The sequence below is a fragment of the Talpa europaea genome, assembly GCF_964194135.1.
Source record: "Talpa europaea genome assembly, chromosome: 7".
Lineage (NCBI taxonomy): Eukaryota > Metazoa > Chordata > Mammalia > Eulipotyphla > Talpidae > Talpa > Talpa europaea.
In genome coordinates, this window is record NC_140074.1 from 70,841,126 (window position 1) to 70,866,820 (window position 25,695).

A 25,695-nucleotide genomic window follows, 5' to 3' on the forward strand; every position below is an offset into this window, starting at 1 on the left:
AGTTGGGAATTGCCCTGATTATACAACAGGTGCCTCTGGGAGGCTGCTCATTCAGGCAGCAACACATGATCTGCCCTCAGGACCTGGCACATTTTTTTAGATCATTGATTCAAGCACTGCATTTCACTAATCTGCTTATAGTTACCTGATTTTTACAAGTTGAAGACTGAGGTAAGTTCCTGTGGTACCACATCCAGGAACGCCTGTGCCCAGCTTACCTTTGGCCACGCCGTTGCCAAGAAGGAAAGTCCATCTTCTCTCTTGTGGTAGTTACATCTGCAGAGGAAAGGACCCTTCCTTTTTTTCCTGTCTTCCCCCTTTCCAAGCTTCGTAAGTCAGGTGTTCCTTACGTCCTAGCCCGTATCACTGGCCTTTTTGCTCGTTCATTCCGTGTAGCCACTTCTGATTGTAATCGAGCACTTACTCACTGTTGTCCATTCTTTACTTTTGGGCCTTAATAGTGCCACTCAAAATGTCAAAATCCATTTTAAAAAGTAGCTCAAAGGCCACCTGTACAGTGCCTTCCCTAGTCCCCCCGTCCTCCCCACCCTGAACACCCGTGGTGATCTACGTGGGGCTGTTCACCTTTTGGTATTGTCTTGGTGGTTTTGCTTCCCACACCAGATGGACTTCTTGAGGACAGATGTGGCAGTTTTTTTTTAAAAGTCAGTAAAACCTCTGACATCCCGCAGAACAAGAGGTGAAGAGGTGCTCGGATAACATCACAAAAGCAATCGTGCTGTGTGACTTCCCAGACTAGGTTGCGAGAGGCAGATCAGCTTACTGCTGGTTTGTTGAACACTAGCTGGTAGCCCCTCAGCACCATGTGAAAAATGACCGCCTTGAGGCCTCCACGCTTTAAGGAAGCCCAGACAAGCCCACAGAGACCACATGGAGACCCTGAAACTATGTGCAAAGAGATGTCTAGAGCATCCCAGCCTCCTGTTGGCCCAGCACCAACTCCTGGCCCACAGAGGCCATAAGAAAAAATTAGAGCTGGAAGCCTCTTGAGTTTTGTTACACATTGTAGTATCTTGGGAATTGTTTCTCATGTTCTACATTACCCATGTGGGCTTCATAAAGAGGGATTTGGCTATGGGCTTAGTGAGTGTTCACCATTTAGTTTCAAACTTTTTTTTAGGGCCACTGTGCTATTCCTGTCAAATTTTAGAAGTCACTTAATGGCTTTCTATTCATCAGATTGTTTTGGTTGAGAGAGCAGTACTAGATACCTTCAAAAAGTAATAGGACCTTCAAAAAGTAATGCAACAATATAAATCTCTTCTGGGAAGGGGAATGCTTTTAGTTGAAACAAAACACACAAAAAAACCTAAGATTTCCACAAGGAAATGTATTTATTTTTTTCTTTATAATTTATCTCAGAACAGCAACATAAAGATATTTACATTAAAATAAATTAAGGTGATTATGTAATAATTGTATTGGAATATATTAGGCTCTCCATGAATTTAATAAAAAACTGAGAATTGGTTTTAGGTTCAGTATCATCCTTCCACATATTTGGTGTAAAACTTGGCAGCAATGCAATCTTCTGGCCTGCAGAGTGGTTACGGAGTCCACCAAACACCTGATCCCCTTCCCAGCACACTGTCTTGCCCTAGACACTGATGACCAAGCAAACCAGCTTCCTTCCCAGGGATTGCCATGGAATGCTGAGATGACCAGGACCTGGAGATTATTTCACGGTTCTTGGAATTAACCAATTTACCAGCAGGAAGTTAACCCACATTAACCCAGCAGGAAGTTAAGTTCACGTCCTTCACTTAGTTTTGATTCCTTCACGTAGTTTTATATGCTAACACTGAAAACGTGTTACGGAAACCTTCATATTTTCCTAAAATAACAATCTGAAAAACATGCACATATGCTTTTTTAGATCATCTGAGAGTACCCCCAAAAACCTGCGACTAGACCAAATACTGTATTGGCAAAATCTCCACTGCATAGAGGACTATTTGATTAAATTCTCCGCTGAGCGAGAATTAATGCAAATGAGATTCTTACTAAAGCTTCTGGTAGCCTGGAGCAAATTAGGAAATACACGTTTTTGAAAGTTTTTGAGAGGTGGTGTGGCTTAGCAAAAAGCACAGAGGAACCTGGGATCAAACCCTATCTGTCTCAAAAACTCACTAGCCACAAAGCTATAGGCACATTAACTCTTAGTTTAAGCTTCTATAAAATGGGAATTAAAACATCTACCTCACAGGTGGTAAGAATTTAGAATAATGTATATGAAGCACCTAGTTCAGAGCCTGGCACAGAATAGGCACTTAATAAACAGTAGATATTAGTAAAACACTGCACCTTAATCTTTTTTAATCTATTTTTTTCCTTTTGTGTAGAACAACTGGGGTATAGGCCAGAGGTGCAGGAGGTGAAAGCATTCACCAGAGTGGGGAGCAGAACAGGCAGATCTACTGAAATACACTGCTAAAGGGAACAGAAGACGAGACAGGAGAGGTCTGCTGCGCCGTATGTGGGTTAGCTCCCTCACCAGGGAGCAAACTGAACTCAGACTGCAGCAGTGATAGTGGTGAGACTTAACCCCTAGGCCACCAGGGAAGCCCAAACACTGTATCTTGATGTATGTGAAAGCACAGACTCTTATTTAGCCAGGATCCAGAGTTACGTATGTGAGCTCTCGGTATGACACACACACACACACTGCTTTAATAGACTCTCCGGAGTCATATGCCACATAGTAAGAAATGCTATTGAAGGGAGAGGTATCTGCTTTTCAGCAGCAAAGATCCCTTTGGGACAACTAATCACCTTTCAGGGACTGCGTCCTAGTGGCCTCTTAGCTGCCCTTAAGTGATAAGGACAAGAACACTAAAGCCGCAGTAATTCTGATCCCAGGTCTAAACCTTATTCACAAGTTCTGCTAATAATAGTAACAACATATTTGAACAAGTAACATTTGGGGGTTACTGATGTCCAATTTCTTGATTGTGGTGATGGTTTCACAGGTATATACATATGTCAAAGGTTATCAAATTGTATGCTGTTAAAAATACCTCAATAAAACTGTTTAAAAAAATTTACTTACGCCTGTCATGGTGAGATCTTCTGTTCCCTGACTGGATCCCTTTTTGCAATCTATTTAGGCTCAGAGAAGGAAGGATTATTAATCCAAACTCCAGTATCGACCTCACATGCTGAGCAAGGTACATTTAATCAGCAGAACTCTAAGGCTTCCTGGTCTACTAGCTATTTTTGGCACAGAAAACTGTGACTGGTTTTGAGCTGAAATGATCCCAAAAAGAGCAATGTCTACAAAAATGGGGCTTAAGGAAGGCGATTTTGAAAGAGGAGACAAAAAGCAAAAAATTCTCTGCCAAAGTTGCCTGCCAAATACCAAATTAAAATACCAAATTTGCTTTTTAAGAAAAGCTCGTCTAAAAGACAACCTGAATCCACAAAGGAGCTCTCGAGTTTTGGTCCACATCCACCCCAGGGAGGCCTAGTAGACCCTGCGGGTTGTGTAGTCCAGAACCATGCTGGCGGCACCAAGGAGGGCGGGATCAGCCAGATCCGAGGCCACCACGTCCACGTCCTGGACAGATGGGAGGGCTTGCTGGCGGATGACATCCTTGACAATGTGAATATAGTGGCTGGCAAGGACTCCAGACAGGATGACCAGGGAAGGGTTCATGGTATGCAGGATGTTCACAACCCCAAGGCCCAAAGCTGTTCCAGCTACAGGAACACAAAACAAGTTTCAGCGAGAGTGCCAAAACAAAATGCCAAAGAACAGTTAAATCAGCAACAGTTAAATCCACAGTCAGCAACAGTTAAATCCATTCACACTGTCTCATGGAAAGCAGGATTTCAAAGAATGTTCATGCCTTAATGTGAGCAAAAAGGATCATAGAATACTTTGAATGAAAGGCTGGGTGTAAAATTGTGCATACTATACGGTGTCAATTATGTAAAAAGCAGACTGGAAGGAAATGTTAAGTGCCAGATCTCTGAAAGGTAAAACGCAAAGTGATACTTTTGCTTTCCTATCGTTCTCTAAATTTTCTATAAGAAGAGCCAATGGTTTTTTTTCATAGTTGAAAACCTGATAAAAGGCAGTGCTGCTGAACACCTTGAATGAAATTGCCTTTATCTTGCAATGAGCAGGAAAAATACTTCTGAACAGACATTCCCGAGCACTGCTCCCGAGGGAAGCGAGGTAACTAGGAGCCCAGCCCATGTGGCTGAGCTGCTGGGAGCCACACACTCACCTGTTCTCAAGATGCTCTGGGCCTTCACATTGCCGAGTTTTGCCGCTTGGATAAGATGGAGGGCACCCACGGCTTCATCTTTTGGCACTGACATCCCTTCCACCAAGAGCAGGTCTTCTGTTTGAGCAGAGGAAGGAGAAGCAGTCATTAATGAGCTGTGGCAGCCCTATAGGGAGGCCAAACTTTCAATTGTGCCTGTGGGCAGCTAGACCCCAAGTGAGAACATTTTCTTTTCACATTTGCAAAGCTGCTTCTCATTCAGATACTCACATACATCCCCAGAGGCCTTGGCTGCTATAAGTCACCTAATACTTCCCACCCACTAGCAAATCCCCAACTCTGACCAGAGCCTCCTTCCCCTCTAGCTCTTTCACTTCTTTTTTTCCACATGAACAGAGTCCTTGAGGCGCTTTCTGTCCGAGGTGCAGTGCTGCTTGCTTACTCATGCCTCACAGCCCGGGAGGAAATACACAGCCCTAAGGGGCAGCTGCTGACCTGGACTCTGCTGCTGGCTCTGCCACTACTAGCCGCCCAGTCCTGTCCATACACATCACCTCTGATGTCTCCTCTACAAGAATGGGGCAATAAAAGCTACCGCACAAGGATTATTTTGTGGGTTAATACCTGCCCTGGCAAGATAATCTTCAAATTGAGATAACAGACATAAAGTACTTAAGTGCTGGTTCAAGGAAATCCTAAACAGGTATTTCTCTTGTTATCTATATTTCTTGTCTTTCTACCAGTCACCAACCCAGATTGATCTGCCTCTTCACCTGCTATTATACTTGGGTATGATGGGAGAAAATCCCCAGCCACGCAGACTGCTACTTAGGCACCAACTGGTCTCCTCTTTTTCTGGAGCCCTGACAGCTGCCCTGGTCCACTCTTCCCCCATTCTTCTAATTCATTGCTCTTCTTCATCTCCTCAACCCTACTTCCACTCTTACTACCAAGCAGTTTTCCATATTGCTGGTATCTTAAAGGACACTACCATGGACTACCCTTACCTGCAAACATGTATGCGTTTGCACACCTTTGTTTCTCCTTTCCCTTGCATGGTGCTCTAACCTGCTGGGCTTTCAGATCACCTCTTCTTGCCTCTCCAGGGGCCTTACTAGGACCTGACCACGCTTTCTCACCTTTATTCTGAAGCTTCCCTTCCAGTCTCACTGTCTCCTTACCACTGGTCATGCTCACAAATTCCATGTCCTTAAAGCATTTCTTCCCTCTTGCTCAGTATTATGAGGCTTCTGTTCCAATTGTTTGACTGAACCTCATTCTTGGGACACCCATTTGTTCCCGAGGGTTGCTTGTTGGGGGCAGGAAAAACCATCTTAATCTTTTTATACAGATGGTATACTAACAGAATTTATCTGTGGCATTGAAGTTTCATAGGATGGAATAATTAGGAAAATATGTTTGAACAACCTTCTAAGGGAGTGATAAAAACAAGCACCATTTTTAGGACTTCAGATGATGCTATAATGGCCCAAGCTGAAGAACTTTCCTAATTTTATCTTCCCCATAAGCAGCATTTCATACTATGGACTTCCCTCCTTAAAACACTTCCCCTTTTGGCTCTGTGACCTTCCCTTTGCCTGGTTCTCCCTGAATTTCCAATGTTGATGTGTTTTCCAGAATTCCATCCTCAATCCTTGCCTAATTCTGGGCCTCATTCATAGGTGCATTACCACCTCAAAACTTTTGATGCCCAAATCCCTGCCTCTAGCCCTGACAACTCTCCTGAGCATCAGTCCCTGGTTGCCAGCTGCCTCCTACACATTTCCACTTGGAGGTCCCACAGCCTCCCAATCATCATCTTCCACTAAAACCTGTGCCTCCTCTTCTATTTCCCACCTTAAGCTGTCCATCTAGAAAACTGGTCGTCACCCTTGAGTTGTCTCACTTAAAGCTATGCTCCATCTTCCATCCCCTTCCAGAAAATGAAGTTAAAAACTTAGTGAAGAATCTGAGATTCAAATCTGATCATGACTTCCAATTTTTTCAGTGATTTCTCCATTTAATTGCTGGTTCCGATTTACCTCCTGTTATGCTACATCCGGCCATGCCCTTTATGCACCAACACCAGTGTTCCCCATGCTTCAGAGTGCTCCCTTGCTCATCCAAGCATGCCCCACTAATTCTGTTTACCCTCTAACTCACACACCCCAGGACAGCACCTATGGCTCCTTTCCCTGTGTGGAGAGGGCAGAGGAAGGAGATATTGGACCAAGGACAGTTCACTGCTTCCATGTGAGGGAGGCCCACTTTTCCTCCAGGAAGTTAAAAGGTTAAAAGTTCTAGCTTCAGTGTTCAGCTGTCTTTGTACTTGACCACCATTTGGCTATTTAATTCCTCAGGAAAAAGAAACTAACCATCATGTAGTTTTTTTGCTTCTCTCTGCAAGGCCATTCCAGAGGCATAGGCTTCAATACAGCCATGGCTTCCACAGGAACAATCAGGCCCATCCAGGGACACAACAAGGTGGCCAAGTTCTGCCGCACAGAAGGAGCTTCCATGGATCAGTTCGTGCTGATGGATGATCCCACCGCCAATTCCTATAGTGAGAGACATCAATCATCAAGAGGGTTCTACATCCAGCATAGAAAACTGTGATATGGCATCTGTTCAACAAAGCTTTGGAATCTAAAGTTCATATAATGCCTACTTTTCTAGATAATGAAAACTTACTAAGTACTAAAACTATTTGGAATCATCTCGGATGAAGATATATATATATATATATATATATATATATATTTTAAAGATTTATTTATTCATGCATTCAAGAACTGGGGTACAGGCCAGATGTGCAGGGGAGGGGGGGAGTGAGAGGATTCACCACAGACAGACACATCTGCTTAGCTCACTCTGATTTTAACCAAGATTCAGTAATTACGAACATCAATGGCTGGCTCTTACTACAGAGTTTAGAAGTTACTAATAAAGGGCATTTTGCCTTAGAAGGCTATCCTTTTGTAGAGTTGTCATGCTTCTTATGGCAATTACTTCTCAACCCCCATTGGAGCTAAGCAAGTTATAGAAGTGAGCTAGAAAATTATATATAAGCTTGCTAAAACTGTGTGTGAAAATTAAGAAGCAGTGTTGATCTTAAACGTGAGGTGGTATAAATGCACAGTTCAAATCATGTGCATTATGAAGTTAGATATATCTGGGATCAGTGCTGGCTTGACCACTTACTAGTTGAGTATTTTCCCTTATTTGAAAAGCAAATTGGGACATAAGCAAAAAACTGCAGAGTAGGAACTCCAAAAGTCCACCCCTTCACTGAAACAATGAATAAATTGGCAAAAAGGTTCAACTTTTTTTGAACTTTGGAAACCACAAGTTTACAACAATCAAACTGTTTAATCAAGAAAAAACAGCTGAATCTTAACAGCTTTTTGGCATTTGCTGGTCTTAACCACCCATACCCCAGCTTGCCAGTAACCTTGAACAGCAGCCCACTTTCCCCATACAGTTGATAGTACTGGACTGAACAGGACAAACCTTACTGTCAAAGAACCATGGTTGTTCTGAACTGCCAGGTCCTAGCCATCTCAGAGGACTCACCCCTATCTCACCTATCTCAGAACGTTCCTGTGCAGCTAGAGGGCATTTGTCAAAGACATTTAAAGGTCAAAAATACAGGTATCTGTTGCCTTGGGGAAAACAAAAGACTAGCCAAAAAGAGGAAAAGCTGGGGAATGAGAAGTCTAGGAGAGTAATTCTGACACACTCCTATGGATTTAGGTGGCCACGCATGTGCCTAAGGCAGAGCGTGTGCTCAGAAAAGACCTGAGCAGGCCCAAAGCGCCCAGGTGTGGCTCCTCTTCAGGCACCACTCAGGCAGGGAGTGAAGGAACAGGCAGAGCTCTGAAGTGCCTGAAAGAGTGCTGAGGGTGTGCCCCGACAGAGCTGAGCTCCTGAGCAAGCTTGTCTTATTCCTCTTACCTGTGCCTGTGATCAGTGTCACAAAGTTTTCCAGACCCTTTCCTTGGCCAAATTTCCTTTCTGCCAGGGCAGCGCAGTTGCCATCATTGTCTACCCACACAGGGAGATGCAAATTGTCAGATAGGGGAGTTCTAAGGTCTACAGAGTTCCATTCTTGAATAAGTTTGGTTGAATGTAACACAATTCCTTCTCGAGGATTCACACGGCCACCAGTGGAAATGCCTGAGCTCCACCATAAACACAAGGAAAAATATAATCAAAGAGTAATCTTAGCAAAATGTGCCAACTTTCTAGGCTGAGAACACAAATCAATTCATCCAAGTTCTCCTAAGACAAACATTACACCAAGGACTGTAAGGAAATGTCAGGCAGTTCTGAATTAAATCTGTACATCGCCACAGATTTATAACATCAATGGTTTTTACATAATGCTCACTTGGTATCCCAGGAACTCCCTATTCTTGGGGCCTAGAGACAGGAACTGGAGCCATCTTTATACAAGATGGTGACCTGGTGTTCAGTCACGCACTGGAACTCAGCAAACATTAAAAATACCATTTCTTGGATAATGTAATTTACAATCTCACCTACACCCAAAATTCTGCAATTCAATTTTACAGCTTCTGCTGCAGCTTCGACACACATCTGCAGGATCAAATTAATCCTTTCTTCATAGGTTTTAGGATTGAACTGAGTATACTTCTTAACTATTTCACCCTAAAAGAAAAAAAACAACAACAAGATCTGTCACACTTGTATTAGTTAAGGAGCACATGGGGAATCTTTTGACCTTTTTCATGATAAATAAGACACTGCCCTAGATTTAGATGACTGCTTAGAAAGGGGGCTACAGTCTGGCTTGGGCCAGCTATGGGGTAAGTCCAAGTAAATCCCTGGGACATGGCTATTGAAGCAAGGAACAACTCCACAGCCAACCAGACGGCCCCTCAAGTGTAATCTGAATCCAGTTCATTAAAATACTACATTTTACTCTTTAAAATGTGACAGAATGGTCTTGCTTAACTACCAAGGCAACTAAATATATATCCTAGTGAAGTTTTACTCATCCCCTCTAACTGAAGCCAATAATGGTATGACCTCAGGCTAATAATCATTATTTTAAGTAAATTTCAGAGTGATGGTAAACTTTAAAAAATCCCATTGAAATGTTACCTAGAATTACGTTAAGCACAACTCTAACATTTGATAAACACTCAGTATTCCCATCCACTATATTTTCCAAGTCTTTATATTTTACAGTAGCGTTTTACAACTTTATGTAGATCACATAGTTTTTTGGTTTAGGTTACTTTTAGCCGTCTTTATTATAGTTCTGAATAGGATCTTATTTTCCATTATTTTGTAATTAATGAAGTTTTCTCCACTGGCAAGGTTTAAAGCTGTCACTAATGATTGTCATTAAATATAAACTTCAAGTTGTGCTTCTGTACATCAGAACTACTACCTGGATAGCTTTGAACAAATACTGATGCCAGAGAATTAGCCTGGGGTTAGAGCCTAGACAACTGTAAATTTTTTAAAGCTTCTAGGTAATGCTAATGTGCAGTCACAGTTGACACTCACCTAGAAAAAATGCAAATCTTTGGTGACAATTTCATATAACTAGAAAGTTTTCGATATTTATCATCCAATCATTTTACTCATTTCTCTTATTAATTTTACAAGTTTGTTAGTTTATTTGTATTATCTACAGATAATATTTTTTGTTTTATTCTGTCTACATTTTTGCTGTTTTATTCTTGCTTCAATCCCTTAAAACTTATGTTAAACAATGTTACAGAAAACATCCTTCTTTTCCTCTTTCTTTTAATAACAATGCTTCTAGAATCTTACCACTTACACAGGGTGTTGGCCATTGATATAGGTCATCTTCATGTTAAGAAAATATTTTTTTATTAATGCTTTTTAAGTAGTATTCATAAAGGCGGTCTTTTGGCTTCTCTTGAAAAAATTATGTTTTGATTTGCTTTGGTTTAGTTGACCTAGACAATGTTGTGTTTAAAATCCTTGTTAATTCTTATGGACTGCTGAAACTTCATAATTAATTTACAATACTTCAAATGAAGATTTTCCTGGTAGGCTTATTCTTCCTTGTTAAGTTATTAGGGATAATTCTCACATGTACAACTTAGTTTTTTCATGAAGGCTCTCTTAAACTCTCTCAACACTGGTGATGTTTTAGGTAAGAGATTGAGGATTTGCTTTATTCAATGTAAATCATTTTCTAGAGGAGATGCAATTATTCTCACCATTTGCAGGCTCTTCTCCTAGTCATGGAACTAATGGACATACTCTAATTCTCCAGGCTGTTTCCAAGTATAGAATTTCAGGTCTCCTGGGATGCCCTCTCTGGTGCCTAAGTGGTCTCCCAAGTCTACTGTCTTGAACTCTGAAAATTTTATTTCTCTGAAATGTTAACAGCAAAATAGTGAAGCAGTGTAATGAATCCAAAAGTCACTACCGTGGATAAATAATTACAAGCTCCTGTGCATGTTTCTAGACTTAACTTTCAACTATACTTTTAAAAATAAGTTACTCATATGGAATATAAAGTTAAAACTTTTAGGAGTTATTTTACCTTCATGCTAACTATTGCAACTCGGAGGTTCGTCCCGCCGAGATCAACAGCCAAGGCACTCAAAGTTTCAAGAATGTGGTCAATATCTTGAGAAATGTTATCCTTCACAGGAGGAAAGCAGAATTTCTTTTGTAATGGCTCTTGAAGATCAATAGATTTGAGAAATTTCAAAATTCTTGGAACAGCATTTCCATCCCCATATATCTTTGAACTGCAATATCCAAAAAGTCTATTAAATTAATTGTTTCTCCCACACATATTAAATGATTGAGGATTTGATATTAATATATCTGAGACTTCAGGTAATAAGGTTTGTGCTTATTCCTTTTAAAATAACAACATCTGGAGCTCTTTAGCAAAATAGTAACTAAGCCCCTTTATATTACCATATAATGTCTAATTCCATTGTTGATAGATATACAACTATTTCCAGCTGAGCTACCATTAACAAAATGCCTTTGTCATCCAAAAAAAAATTTGGTTAAGCCAATTTCAGAAATATCATACTTAGGGTAGTGAAAATTTTTGTTTTGTTTTTGCATTTTTTAGTTTTTATCTTTATGTTCATGGGGGGTGGGAGGGATGGTTATTTTCAGGAAAAAACATTCAACCGCAGGAAAAGCTAACTAATTTGAAATAGAAAGGAGGGTAGTCTAATTAAAATACTGAACCAGACTATTTTTAAAGAAAATTAGTTACATCATTTTCTAATACTTAGAGAAATTCAAAGTAGACTAAAGAAGTATTTCCTAGCAAAAGTACTATATTAATTAATTGAGATAAATAAAATTACTCTCCACTAGAACCCTTAATAATAGGGGGTATGGCATTAGCAAGCTCTCTGTCACTGGCAGCCCGGGACTCATAGGGATGTAGATGTTACGGATGATTATACAGTGATCAGAGTTTGAAAATGGGACCTGAGGCAACTCCCCTTTTAAATTGCTTAAAATATATACAGGGCAGGGCCTCCCCTGGTGGTGCAGGAGGTTGAGTGCTGCGCTATGAAGATGTCCGCAGCCTTTGCAGTGCTGGTTCAATCCCGGCCGGCAGGCGAGGGTCCCACATGGCGTGGCAGACCACTCCTGTCATGCCCGACCCCTCCTGTGGTGCCTTCTGCTCCCCTCAGCAGAGCACTGTCAGTCTGCCTGTTCTGTTCCCCGCTCTGGCTCTGGTGAATCCTCTCACCCTCCCACGCATCTGGCCTGTACCCTGGTTCTTGTATAAATAAATAAAATCTTAAAAAAAAAAAAATATATATATATATAGGGCATACACTCACCAAGGATATTGTTTACCAAACTGAAGTTGTAGTGCTTGCAATATTTTGTCTTTAGTATCAGCATCCCGGACATGAAGAACATTCTCCCCTAAGTAAATGCAGTAACATATTACAATGGTAAGTAGGACTATCCAAAGAAAAAGACATTTGCAGTGTCTTGTACTCATAATTAGCCCTGAAACCCTGAAGACTTCAAATACTTCTTCTAAAGAGATCATTTTTTCTATTTTATACCTTTTAAAGCACTTTCAACAAGATTTCCCTATCCACTAGTATTTCAAATCAAGTTTTGTGCTTTGAAATACACAAAAAGATTAGCATCCAATTACCACTTATCTAGTTATCTAGCATGTGCACTTTTTCAATCTTCCCTGCCTTCCATCCTCTCAGCCAGCTTGTTCGGTCTACTCAGCAGGCCAAGCTGGTCAGTTAGTCACATTTTCTCCACACATTTTCTGCCCAATATGAGGGAGTAAATAAAGTGCAAATGATTGGGTTTTTTCCAACTGAATTGGCTAAGAGGAAAAATGCAGAGAGGGGCCAAGGAAGGGGTTGTTCTTTGTTTTTCAGATTATGAGAGAGACATAGGCGTGTTTAAATGACAAGGAGGCTAAAGATACAGGGAAAAGAAAGGATGACTGACGGATCTCTGAAAAGACAGGAGGGGTGGGAATTTAGAATACAAGTAGAAAGCTGAGCAGTAGATAGGCAGGAGAGAGCCCACCCCCTCCAATGTAAAGAAGGAAAGGATGGACAGGCACATGTTTATAAGCGTATGGCAGAAAGTACAGAAACTGCTTTTGACAAAGACCATGTCGCCAATCCCCAGTGTTCAGTTCTCTGTTCACATCTTGTTTGAACTCAGCAGTCTTAAACACCATCTCGTTAAAACATTTCTTTTCTGGGCTTTTATGATACCACATTCCTGGTTTTCCTCCTACCTCACTGGCAGTACCTTTTTAGTCCTTGACAGCCCTTGCCTCCTCACCAGAACTGTAAATGCTGAAGGGCTTTTGAAGTTGGTCATGGGTTCCACTTTCCCTATTTACACGTTCTCTCAGGGAAATATTTAGTTCCTTTAAAAAAGAAACATCTATTGCAGAGAGTACCATTATTCTCAATATCCTTTCTCTACTGGTAACAGAATTTTTACCTGGGCATCTGATCACTCAACTAAAGACTATGTTTTTCAGTTTCCTTTGCAGCTAAACCTAACTCTGTGACCAAATTCTGATAGGATGTGAGAATATTTGAACTTCCCAATTGTGCTTTTATTTATTTTTTTATTGAACTTAATGAACTTGATTTTATATGCTGAGCAATACTGCCTAAATATAATGAATCTTAATGCTAGTTTAATGGTGGTTTAATTTTTTTATACATTTCACTTACTGTGCTTTTAAAGGGAAGGGCATCTTTCCCCTTCCTCCTTCCTAGTGGCTAAAATATGGGCTTAACAGCAATAGCTGGAAATTAGTGAGAAACCAAGATAATCTAACGCATGTAAGGTACTATTATTTTGGGTCTCTGTTACAGCAGCCAAACTGGTACCCTAACTAAACACCATCTATATGCCAAACGACTCTCAAATTTCTATTTCCAACTCAAACTTGCCCTGAAACTATCTAGCTGCATACCTGCTGTCTCCACTTTGATACTATCAGGCATCTCAAACTTAACATGACCATTAAAGAACTCTTAATTCCATTCCCTCCTAAATCTGCTTCTCCTTCAGCATCCTCCCTGTAGGCAAAGTGTGCCCTCACTGCTCAATCCAAAAATCTAAGAGTTATGTTGATTCCTTTCACTACTCACATATAAGCATCAGCAAGTATTATAACAAACCCCAATTCTAACTTTTCTCTATCTCTTAATACTACTACATGGTTTAAGCCACTACATCTCATATAAACTGAAAGAACCTCTTACTTAGTCCCTGCTTCCACCCCTGCCCCACCACACTCCATTCTCCATGTAGCAGCCAGAGTGACCTTTCCCAATGCAAGTCTGTGTCATCTCTCTTAAATGGCGTCTCGTCGAAGTATTACTTAGAGAAGATTCCAGATATAAACAGCTGTCCTTCTCTAACACCATTTTGTATCACGTTTCCTCTTGTCCATTACTCTAGACCTACATTAGTCCTCCTGTTTCTCACCTAGATCAAGTTTGTTCCTATCTTTTGGTCTTCACATTGGCTGTTGCCGGTGCTCTTCCCTGATCCTCACATAGGTAATTCCTTGTCATTCAGATCTCAGGTTAAATGTCAACTCTTAAAAGAGGCATTCTTTTATCCAATGTAATATTGTCCATCACACTGCCCTGTGTTGTAATCTACACAGCACACAGATATCCTGGGCTTTTTCTTTTCTATTATTGGTCATCCCTCCCACGAGAATAGAGAAAGTTACATGAAAGCTCAGCCCTTGCTACTCTAGTTTACCATCAAATCCCTATGCAAGCACAGAGTGAGTGCTTATTAAGAATTTTTAAAACAAATCACTGAACTTGAAAGATTTCATTTGATGACTTCTATTTTCTCTGTGAAGAAGGGAGTAAAGTAATACATTGTGAATGAAAGAGTAAGAAGGTCTAAAGAGGTATGGTGGCAATTATGAAGAACTGAGACCTGATATCCTGGATTCTGATATGACTTTTTGTTTTTCATCACCTACATGCACTTTCCATTAACTACAGAAATCTATCTGTATGTTACTGTGTTAGACTTGGGCTAAGCTAATAACATGATCTAGCTCAGTCAGCAAATTCATTACTAATAATTCTACCTCTGCTTAAGTTATTTAAGGGAGATTCTTGCTTATTGCTATGCCCTAAAGTACTGAAAAAAGAGACTCTTTACTGGGTCTAGAAAATGAAAGACTAGCATTTATGTACTTATTACATGTTCAGCCACATTCTCACCTAAACACAGCCATCAAAGGCCATAATTAAAATAAATCTTATAATAATTATAATAAAATCTTAGCTCTGATATTACAAAGACAATAAAAATATAAGTAGAACCCTACAATTTTTGGCTAATCACTGTGTGTGAATTATAGACTTTAGGCTACAGTCATGATTAACTCACTTGTTTATAAAAATATATACCAGTCAGTGCATACATCATACCATCTAATAATGCATACTTATTTATCAAGCCTGGTTAATTGAAATATATGCAAAAGTAAACACCTGTTTCTCTTCCAATCTGACGTGTTCCTAGGTTGATCACAGGTGTTCCAAAAGCTCCAACCTCGCGTACCCCACAGCTGCTATTCCCAATCATACAACCAGCATGGGCAACCAACTGTATAAACTGGTCAAATGGAACATGCTTAACTGCACGAAAATTGGGATGATGCTCAATGCCCTTTTTCCGCATCACTCGAACCATCTCTTTGCTCCCTGTGAAAAAGAAGAGTCAACTGTTAAAAGTTTCGAGATAAACCATTTTCACGTAAGTGTAGTCCCCCTGAATCTCCCTGTAAATACTCATACCAGATACTAGGGAAACAGTACTTTTAATTATTGATTTTTTTCATAAATGGTGAACACCTAAAATCATCTGATCAGCTCTCTGCTTCAACTTCTCTAGGAACATTAAAGAGCAGCAGTTGGGACTTTTCAAACAGGACTGAACAAAGAAAATGCCTTTTAGTCATGTCCTAATAATAAATGCCTTTACCTTAAACAACAATTAAGAGGCTCAAGACAGGCCAACAGTCTTTGTCTCTTAAGCAGTGAGTCCTAAATGGAAAGGTCTCAAACTCCACACAGCAAGCTGGTCAGAGTATCTCTCCCTCAGCTATGTTCACATTTATAGTGACAACAGTTCAACTGGCTAACACTGCCCCTTGGACTAAGCTCTGAGAGAATACAGATAGATTCTGATATTGTGGCTGACATTTTGTTCTAAATGTATAATTTTTAAAAAAAGTTACAAATGTATGAGAGTAAGGCAATATTTACTTTTTAATTAATCTCACCTTTTCCCAGCTACTGCCCACCAAGGGAGGCAAACCTGCTAATCTGATTAGTTAGAAGGCAGGCAGCAAACACTCTTCACCAGTGGGCAGGAGTCACTGATTTAACAGAAGTTAGGAATGCATATGTTTTTTTAACTCTATGTGACAAGATAGGTACTAAACTCAGGATTTAATTCTCTAGAGCAAGTCTGGACACTTTTCTTCTGCCAGGGTATGCCAGTCATCACCTATATTATTGCAGTGCATGGGATGCCAGAGGTGCTGCTACTCCAAGATCTGCATTTGGGCCCAGTTGAAAGTTTCTCTTTGACTTTAAGCCTAAACCACAAGGACTAATCCTGTTTTTCAGAGAATGCTACATTGGGGAACCAGGGAATAGCGATGCCTTACTAGTTCCCTATTGCCTCTGGTGTATATTTTATCAAAATCCATGTGAGGAGGAGCGCATTCCTTGGATCCTTTACTTTCACAGGGGAAAATATCTCTAACATGTATACAGTCAGGAAAAGTATATTAAAAATAGAGTATCACTGGCAATGAACACTGAATGATAAAGATACAATTACATTATAAATATTTATGTATAAATTTAAAGGATTAGAAAAAATACTAAGATTTTTGAAATTTGATACATTACCTGGATGAAATCTGGATTGAGGGGTCTTTTTTTTCCAACTAACACTCTACTTTGCTTCCCCTAATAGAAAAGACTATTCAAGAGATACTAAGAGGGATTCTTTCAGAGTAAGATGGTGACATCATGCATTGCAGAGAAGGGGTCCTGCCTCCTTTACCAAAAAGAAAAAAAAAGCTTAACAGCTTAGCAATGAGTAGTATCAGCTAATAATAACCAACATTTGAGAATTCCTCAATGTGAAGCCCTTCTCTGGCACTTCTCATTTACATCTCATATCCCCATTAATCTCCCTAAGGTCTCACTAGCACTGAAGCCTACAGTACCATCTACCAGTCTGTGATTAACCAGGTCAGGCTTGAGGGTCAACTGGTTGGGGATCCCAGGTTTACACTGTATAAGCTTGATGACTTTAAAATACATTGATAGCTAACATGACTAAGAGAATAAGAAATAACAACAGTACATTTTATATGGCAGTAAATGTGATTATTAGTTTCCTAGAGTCATTTTTTTCAACTTCTAAGATTTATGTTTCTTGGCCACTACATATTCTTTTTGGTGTAAACTGGAGGGAAAAGACTAAACATAAAACTAGAGTAGAGATTCGCTTTTTTTTAAATTTTTTTTTAAAGATTTATTTATTTGTATAAGAACTGGGGTACAGGCCAAAAGTGCAGGAGGGTGGGAGGATTCACCATAGACAGAGCAGGGAGGAGCACCAGAGACAGAACAGGCAGACTGACGAAACACACTGCTGAGGGGAGCAGTGGGCGAGACAGGAGAGGTCTGCTGCACCATGTGGGTTTCTCCCTAGCCAGCCAGGATCGAACCCACGCCACAGAGGCTGCGGACAGCTTCACAGTGTGGCACTCAACTGCCTGCGCCCCCAGGGAGGCCCTAGAATGATTTTAAAAAATATATCTTTTCTGTTAAGTTTCTACTACATTAACAAAAGCATAACAACTCTGATCTACTGCAAAATTGGCTGTTCTTGAAAATTGGAATGCACTTCAGGAAAGAATGGCTATCAATAAGATGAACTAGATAGGAAAGGCAGGCAGGCAAAAAAAAAAAAAAAAAAGACATAATGGAAACATAAAATTGGAAAGGTAGGTGGCATAATTTCATTTTCAAGTTCAATTACCTGCATCAATATTTGGAAACAGAATTAGAGTCCGCTTGTTAAATGAGATAAGTGCATCCAATGTAAGTTCAAACATTTTTATGGAATGCTTAATATCAGTGGTCACAGGGTGCTGTAGTGCAACAATGTAATCTTTAGATTTTACATCATCACCTGTTTAAAGAAAATCAAAACAAACTGCTTCATTTGTTAAGCATCTTAAAAGAGGAAGAAGCAAATTCCAAAAAGCAAGACCCCAAAGCCTGTAAAAAAACAAAGTTTGTCTCACTTTGTCATGATTCCCCACATCTAAATGCAAAGAAACCTAATGTAGGTAGGGCAACCAAACTGGGATCAAATAAGAACTTACAGCAACAAGCCCCAAAGATTTGTAAAAAAACAGTTTGCAAAGGTGCTTGTTACCACAAATACAAACAAAATCTATTTTTAAATAGCAGGCCTAGAATTCATTGTTTTTAATTGTTTTTAATCCAAAATATTTCAAAACATTACAAAAACGTGAATCTTCCCAATTTCTAATTAGTGTTTTAATCAGCAATATTAATGTCACCAATCAGAGTGTGCAGAAATTAGATAAAAGGCATTAAACATTTCATATAATGCACAGGAGCTTCCCTATCACATCACTTACCAGATACAACAAATGGCAAATGTTTCTAACTCTATTCAAAGGACTAGAAAGCCTTGATTCATCCCCAGGCTGGGACACCAAGGATACTTCCTAAGCAAAATTTCCTCAGTGTAAAAAGCTTAGTTAGATAGTGCTGTGCCAAATAACGCAAACACTTATCAACAGGGCCTACAATATTCCATAAAACTGAAAATGAACTCCATTTGCTTATTTTTAATGAAAGAATATATTTCTTTGTGATATTAATTTTAATGGTCAACTTTATCACGATCTGTAAGTTTATCATTAATTTCCAAATTCAACCAGCAGCAGTTGTTTTTTATGCTTAATGGTAATAGAATTTTTACCAAGACGCTTCAGTAGTATTTGACTTAAAAGACTAAGGGCTCCAAAATTGTATTTTATAAACATTGAATATTTCCACCTTATTATGTTCTAAACTGGGAAGGGAGGCATATAAATGTTAAAGTTTTATACACAGAGGAAAAAGATCTAAAGGCTTAAAAGAGGGCATCAGAAAAAGAACTTTAGAAAGGTGAGATTAATATAATGTCAGATAATCTACTAATATAGATCAGCGCCAAAGAGAATTAAGAGCTTGGAGGAGTGGCAATAAAAGAGGTGTCTTCACTGTAAAGAACATGGAAATACCAGGTATATGCTACAATTGATCACAAGTATAAGTAAATCCTATAAAGTGTATTTCTATAATGTGAATGAACTCATTCATGACATAAATGAATGATGTCAGCCTATAATATAAGTCAGTTACTCATTCATGATTCCCCACAGCTAAATGCAAAGAACCCTAATGTAAATGTACACAAGCTGTTTTACCACAAAGCTCCTTCAACCCACATTCTTTCTCTTGGTTCAGTCTGGGCCCATACTGTCTTGAGAACACATTTAAGGCAAATCATTTTATCTTCTTTTTATTGGTGACAGTTTTCCTTAAGAGTGAACATATCAGGGAGCTTCTGTGCCGTTTTGTGCAGAGGATCATCTTTACAGCTTATTAGTTTAACTTACTGAAGGAGCAAGTAGAAGATGAAGAGGAAGAAAATTTCCAGATTACCCCATGAGAGCTTGCCAACTTCCCATTTATCTCTGTGTTAAGTGTGATTTAAACATTTGTAATATGTAGAAAATAACCGTATAATGCAGAATGCAGCAACATTGAGTTTTGTACTTAAGGTTCTATGTGGATCCCTTTAAGCAGTTTCTTTATAAAAGAATGGCAAAAACTGGATTGCTTTTTTAAACCAGTGAAAAAGAAAGCACAGGGCAGTGAACTGGAGCTACCCATCTCTGGCAGTAATAGACTTTTCTTTTTAAATTTATTTACTTATGCATAGAAGAACTGTGGTGTAGGTCAGAGGTGGGTGGGGGCGAGGATTCACCAGAGACAGAGTAGGGAGCAGAACAGGTGGATTTACTGAAATACACTGCTAAGGGGAGCAATGGGCGAGACAGGAGAGGTCTGCTGCACCATGTGGGTTAGCTCCCTGGCTGGGGATCAAACTCAGGCCGCAGCACTGACAGCATGATAGTGCGCAGACTTAACCCCTAGGCCACCAGGCACACCCCACGCCCCACAGCAATACATTTTGTGGAAAGCCTGCACCTACTTCTCAATGTGCAACTGCTGACAGTCATTCTGCCGTTGTCTCCAAAACTCAGCATCTTCTGCCCTTCCACACAATATTTTCTACTAAGGTTACCGTCATTTTGTTTTGTGTTGTAGTTTGATTTGTACTGTGGCATTTCTTTTATTATTAGAAATTTAATGTCTTTTCAACTTTGCAAATACTTTTTACTGGGATTGTTATTTATTAATGTTCTGGTAACCAAGTTGTGTGTTTTGAGTGGTCTACTCAAACCTATCTTTCTTACAGGCAGAGTGATAACAGCAGGTCGAGAAGCAGATACAGGCTTTACAATGTATTATTGCCAGGGTAGGTGGCCTGAGTACATGACCTTGTGTTTTTTCCCAACTGGTTTAAAAATATCTAGTTTTTGCTATTTTGTCATCCTTTTTACAAAGAAACTGCTTAAATTGTTACAATTAGAGCCCTTAAGTCCTGTAAGTATAGTCTTGCTGCATTTTACTTAATAAAGATATTTCTATTCATTCTGTTTTTCAGAATATAGTTAATAGTATAATCAGACCAGAATGCAAGAATGTTTATTTAGAAGCACACATAAAGGAGAGACTAGAGGGACATATGTTTGCTCCACCAGCATTATCCATACAGATTCCCTGATAACAAATCTGTCCAAAGATAAGAAATACATAGGTGGGTACTTCAGTTGTAAGTGTTTCATGGTGGCATACATCTGAAGAGGGTGTGAACCCATCCCCCTAAAACATATACAGTACAGTAAACCAGTGTTACCCCAATAAAAATGAATACCACTTAAGTTAAAAAAAAAGAAATAGATAACTGAATTTCTTTTCTGTTCTAATGTGATCTAGATTTAAAATATGTATAATCTCTTTGATTACCTAATAGCCAAATCAATTTACTATTCTTAACTTGATTACTTAATGGCTGTACCTCTTAAAAAGTACATAAATAAATCCCGATTTATCCTCTAGACATTTCACTGTTAGTTAACCACTTGATATTCTGTTAATAAACCTATTTTCTTTGCTTCTAACAAAAGGTAATGTCCAGCAAGATAAGTCATTAATCATTGAAGATTTCATATCTTTAGGCTTATTTACAGAGATAATAAACTCAATGTACAACTGTGACTTTTGCCTTAATAAGTTAAATTACCTTATATTAATAGTCACTTATGGCTTACTACTTTTTTTTTTTAATTTTTTTTAACATAATAAATTTTATTTTTATATTCCCCCATACAATTGCAACCCTCCCATTCTGACCCCAATCCCTCCCCTCCCGCCCTCCACCCTCCAAAAAGTGTCTCTGGTTCATAGTTTTTTGTTGATTTTGATTTTCACTTTCTTATAGTTATTCATTTTCCTGGTCCCTTATTTAAGTTTTCTAGGTTCCTGCTATGAGTGAGACCATCCGGTATTTTTCTTTTTCTTCTTGGCTTATTTCGCTGAGCATGATCCCTTCCAGCGCCATCCATGTTGCTGCAAATTGCATGTGTTTATCTTTTTTGAATGCTGAGTAATATTCCATGGTATATATGTACCACATCTTCTTGATCCAGTCATCTATTTTTGGGCATTTGGGTTTTACTAACTACTTTTAACATTCTCTGTCTCATCTGAGTATTACAAGATATAAGATATCTTATATCTTAAGATATAAGATTTTATCTTAATTTTATCTTAATTTTATATCTTAAGATATAAGATTATATCAAAATTAAGATATAAAATTAAGATATAAAATTTAAAATAAGTTTTCATTATACTAAAAGATAAAATACAGAAAAATGAAAACAAAAACACCCATAATTCTACAAATCAGAAATAAATATTGTCAATGATGTGGTATATATACTTCCTAACCTTTTCATTATATTATTGTTTTTTTTTTTAAAAAGACATCATATTACATATACTTTTGTAGTTTGATTTTTTTCCTGGTTTTTGCTACCACAGGATCTGAGACAGTCACCCAAAATATTGTATTTAATGGATTAAAAGCATACCGTATAGCACAGATTTAAAAACTCAATTCATTAAGTCTATTTTACAAAAAAATTGAGTCTCAAAGAGGTGAAGTCATGCCACAGTGAGATCTATGAACTAAAACCTTAGCTTTCTGATTGGTAATGGGATATTCTATCCACTATAGTTTCCAAAAACTGAAAGCTATCCAACACCTTCTGACAACCACTACCACCAGAATGAATGAATAAAGCCTGATACGTACCTAACCACATGCGAATGATGCTCATGTAGTCTTTGTTCTTAGCAGAGAGAAGTTTATCATAGGAAGGGCAGCCTGCCAGAAGGATGCGATCATGGTCCTCACACATGGATATTAGGTGTTGCTCTGCACTTCGAGTGCAGCACACATGATAATGAGCCAGTTTTGTGATGGCATGTCTGATAGAGTCATCAATGGTCCCACTGACTTCCCCACCTTCAATGTGAAGGATTCGGATGTTCATTAAGGCAGCAGATGTAGCCAGAGCCAGGGCGTCAAACCTGTCTCCATGAACAATCATGATATCAGGCTTCAGGCGATTGAGGACATCTGGTAGCTTCACTAGGGCCAGGCCCACTGACTCCACCATGGCTGCCTCATCTTCCCCTCTAACAATTGTGTGTAGCCTGGTGTTAATGTCAAAGTCATCTTGTTCAATCATGCGATATGTGTTTCTAAAGCAAGAGAGAAATGAAAAAAATGAAAGCATATTCTTAATTACAGGACCAATATGAGAAAATCTTGTATCAACCCAACATGGAAAATATTTTCTAAAATTTACTTTTTAAAGTCAAGTAAAACAACTAAAGTATAACTTACACTCAAAATTAAAAGCACAGATCATTATACAGACAGCTTAATTTTTCTAATAGCCCTATTGCCAGCATACAGATCAAGAAATAAAACATTCAGCACCTTGGAATTCTCATTTGTGCCTGCCTCAGTAAGTACCTGGAGGAAATATCTGAGAATTTTTTTTTAATTAGGAAAAAATAAATGAAATTTTGGGCCTCCCTGGTGGCGCAGGTGGTTGAGCGCAGTGCTGTGAAGCTGTCCGCAGACTCTGCAGTGCCAGTTCGATCCCCACCGGCCTTGGAGCAACCCACATGGTGAGCAGACCTCTACTGTCTTGCCCGCTGCTCCCCTCAGCAGTGTATTTCGTCAGTCTGCCTGTTCTGTTCCCCACTCTGTCTCTGGTGAATCCTCTCACGTTCCTGTGCATCTGGCCTGTACCCCGGCTCTTGTATAAATAAAATAAATCTTAAAAAAAAAAAAAGAGGGCCTCCCCTGGTGGCGCAGCGGTTGACGCTGAGCTGCGATGCTGCAGTGCCGGTTTGATCCCTGGCGGCCGGCGAGGGTCCCACATGCGCACAGACCTCTCCTGCCGCGCCCACTGCTCCCCTCAGCAGTGTATTTCATCGGTCTGCCTGTTCTGTTCCCCGCTCTGGCTCTGGCGAATTCTCTCACCCTCCTGCGCTTCTGACTGTACTCAGTGCTTGTATAAATAAATAAATAAATCTTTAAAGAAAAAAAGAAAAAAAAATGAAATTTTATACTGGTCATGACTTTTAAAAAAAAATTGTTTTAAATGAAATGCTACTAAATAGGAAAAAAAATCACTTACAAAAACAAAGCTCATTAAAGAAAATAGCAAGGAGCCAGGATATGGGAGATGTTACTAATAAAATTTCTGAATGATAAATTTTATCTCCTGAATCCTTTGCATGGTACTATGGGACCTATTCTGAGTCAAAGAGATTGCATCTTATTTCTAAGTTACCATTTTGAGAGTTCTAGGTGTAAAGTAAGCAGCTTAACTCAACTCCCCATTATTGATTATGAACCAGTGCGTGCACACACACACACAGATTTTCTCCTTATAAATAACTACAAAAGAACACCAGCACCTTGTTCTTTCCTCATCAATAAGAGGAAGGCCATGTGCTGATTGTTAAAAAAGATCCCACACTCCAGCTTTCTGCCTTAAGACTCCTGTCAAATAATCCAAATTTCAAACAGACGACCTAAACTGAGCTAGCCCACTCCCCTGCTTGAGTCTTTAAAACTTTCCTCTGCTGATGACTGTCAGTTAAGAGTGTGGTGCTCATAAAACTTCCCTCTGCCCTCACGCTGGTGGAATGCCCTTGGTTGTGGACCTGGATCATGATTCCCATTCTCCAAAAAATGCTTTCTTGTTTATATTACAGCCTAAGTCATCAGCTTAATGCCCCCAGAATCAATGTCCCCAGAATTAATGCTTAATTCTGATTGAGGTAAAAATGTAAATTTTATAGCATTAAATTGGCTGTGTAGTTACAAGTGTGTTTCATGCTTTAATAACATTAACAGTTTTCAATGACTTAATGTCATGGCTGTAATGATTAGAGTTTTTTACAGATGTTTTTTCTAACATTTTTTAAAAATTGGAAAATGCAGATAATTATCATCTGTAAACCTACCACTGAGCAATATCAGTGTTAACATTTTCTCTAACCATTTTATGCATATTTTAACATACTTGAAAACACATCATACAATTAATTTTGTAAAATTCTTAATCCATTTCACACTAATATTTTCCCAAATCATAAAGGGTTCTTTATACACATCATTTTACATCACATAGATGTCCTGGGCGTCACTTTATAGATTTAACTGAAATTCCCTGTACAGCTATGATGTTATATGTAAATAAAGACAATCTAAATGCCTTTTTTCTATTTCTTGCTTTATTTGGTATAAGTTAAAGAGAAATAGTCAAAGTGGAAAGCTTTACCTTGTTCCCAATCTTAGGAGGAGAGAATAAATTTTATGTTATAGGTTTTTCACAGCTGGCTTTTATCAGATTAAGAGTTTTTATAATGTATTTAATGCTTCTTAACATCTATTTGACATGATCATATGGACTGTCCCCTTTATTTCTGTTAATATGCAAGTTAACAAATTGATTTTCAAATGTTAAATCAATCTTAATTCCTACAGTAAACCCACTATATTGTTTAAAGTTTTATGTCCTTATTCATGAGGACTTCTGGTCCGAATTCTTATTTTTATAATGCCTTTGTCTGGTTCTGACATCAGGATGGAATATTGTTCAGTACTAAAAAGAAATTATTATCAAGCAATTACTTGAAATTACTGAAAATATATGAAGAAAGTTTATATAAAAGAAGTCAGTCTGAAAAGGCTATATACTGTATGATTCCATCTGTGACAATCTGGAAAAGGCAAATCTATGGACACAGTAAAAAGATCAGTAGCTGTAGAGGGTTGGGAGAGGAAGGGATGAATAGGTAGAAGTTTTTTTTTTTTTTTTTAAATATCATACCACTTTTTTTTTTTTTTAAAGATTTATTTCTTTACACAAGAACTGGGGGTACAGGCCAGATGTGCGGGAGGGTGAGAAGATTCACCAGAGACAGAGCGGGGAACAGAACAGGCAGACTGACAAAATACACTGCTGAGGGGAGCAGTGGGCGAGACAGGAGAGGTCTGCTGTGCCATGTGGGTTTCTCCCCGGCCGGCCAGGATTGAATCCATGCTGCAGAGGCTGCAGACAGCTTCACAGTGT

At 39.0% G+C, this 25,695-nt stretch overlaps 1 protein-coding gene across 3 annotated transcripts in view; it reads right to left on the reverse strand.

The window, feature by feature from the left end:
- Nucleotides 1–3,484: 3,484 nt before the first annotated feature.
- GNE (glucosamine (UDP-N-acetyl)-2-epimerase/N-acetylmannosamine kinase) overlaps nucleotides 3,485–25,695 on the reverse strand; it is a gene marked incomplete at both ends in the record, with an annotated part of 52,895 nt that continues 30,684 nt past the window's right edge. The window contains 10 exons of one of the 3 annotated variants that reach the window (XM_084237511.1): nucleotides 3,485–3,720; nucleotides 4,254–4,370; nucleotides 6,629–6,811; nucleotides 8,208–8,429; nucleotides 8,795–8,924; nucleotides 10,807–11,017; nucleotides 12,089–12,176; nucleotides 15,281–15,493; nucleotides 17,856–18,008; nucleotides 22,347–22,798. In XM_084237511.1, coding sequence (XP_084093637.1) covers nucleotides 3,485–3,720; nucleotides 4,254–4,370; nucleotides 6,629–6,811; nucleotides 8,208–8,429; nucleotides 8,795–8,924; nucleotides 10,807–11,017; nucleotides 12,089–12,176; nucleotides 15,281–15,493; nucleotides 17,856–18,008; nucleotides 22,347–22,798 — 2,005 coding nt within the window. The remainder of the gene's footprint in view (nucleotides 3,721–4,253; nucleotides 4,371–6,628; nucleotides 6,812–8,207; nucleotides 8,430–8,794; nucleotides 8,925–10,806; nucleotides 11,018–12,088; nucleotides 12,177–15,280; nucleotides 15,494–17,855; nucleotides 18,009–22,346; nucleotides 22,799–25,695) is intronic. The other 2 variants (XM_084237512.1, XM_084237513.1) reach the window with 2 other exon arrangements.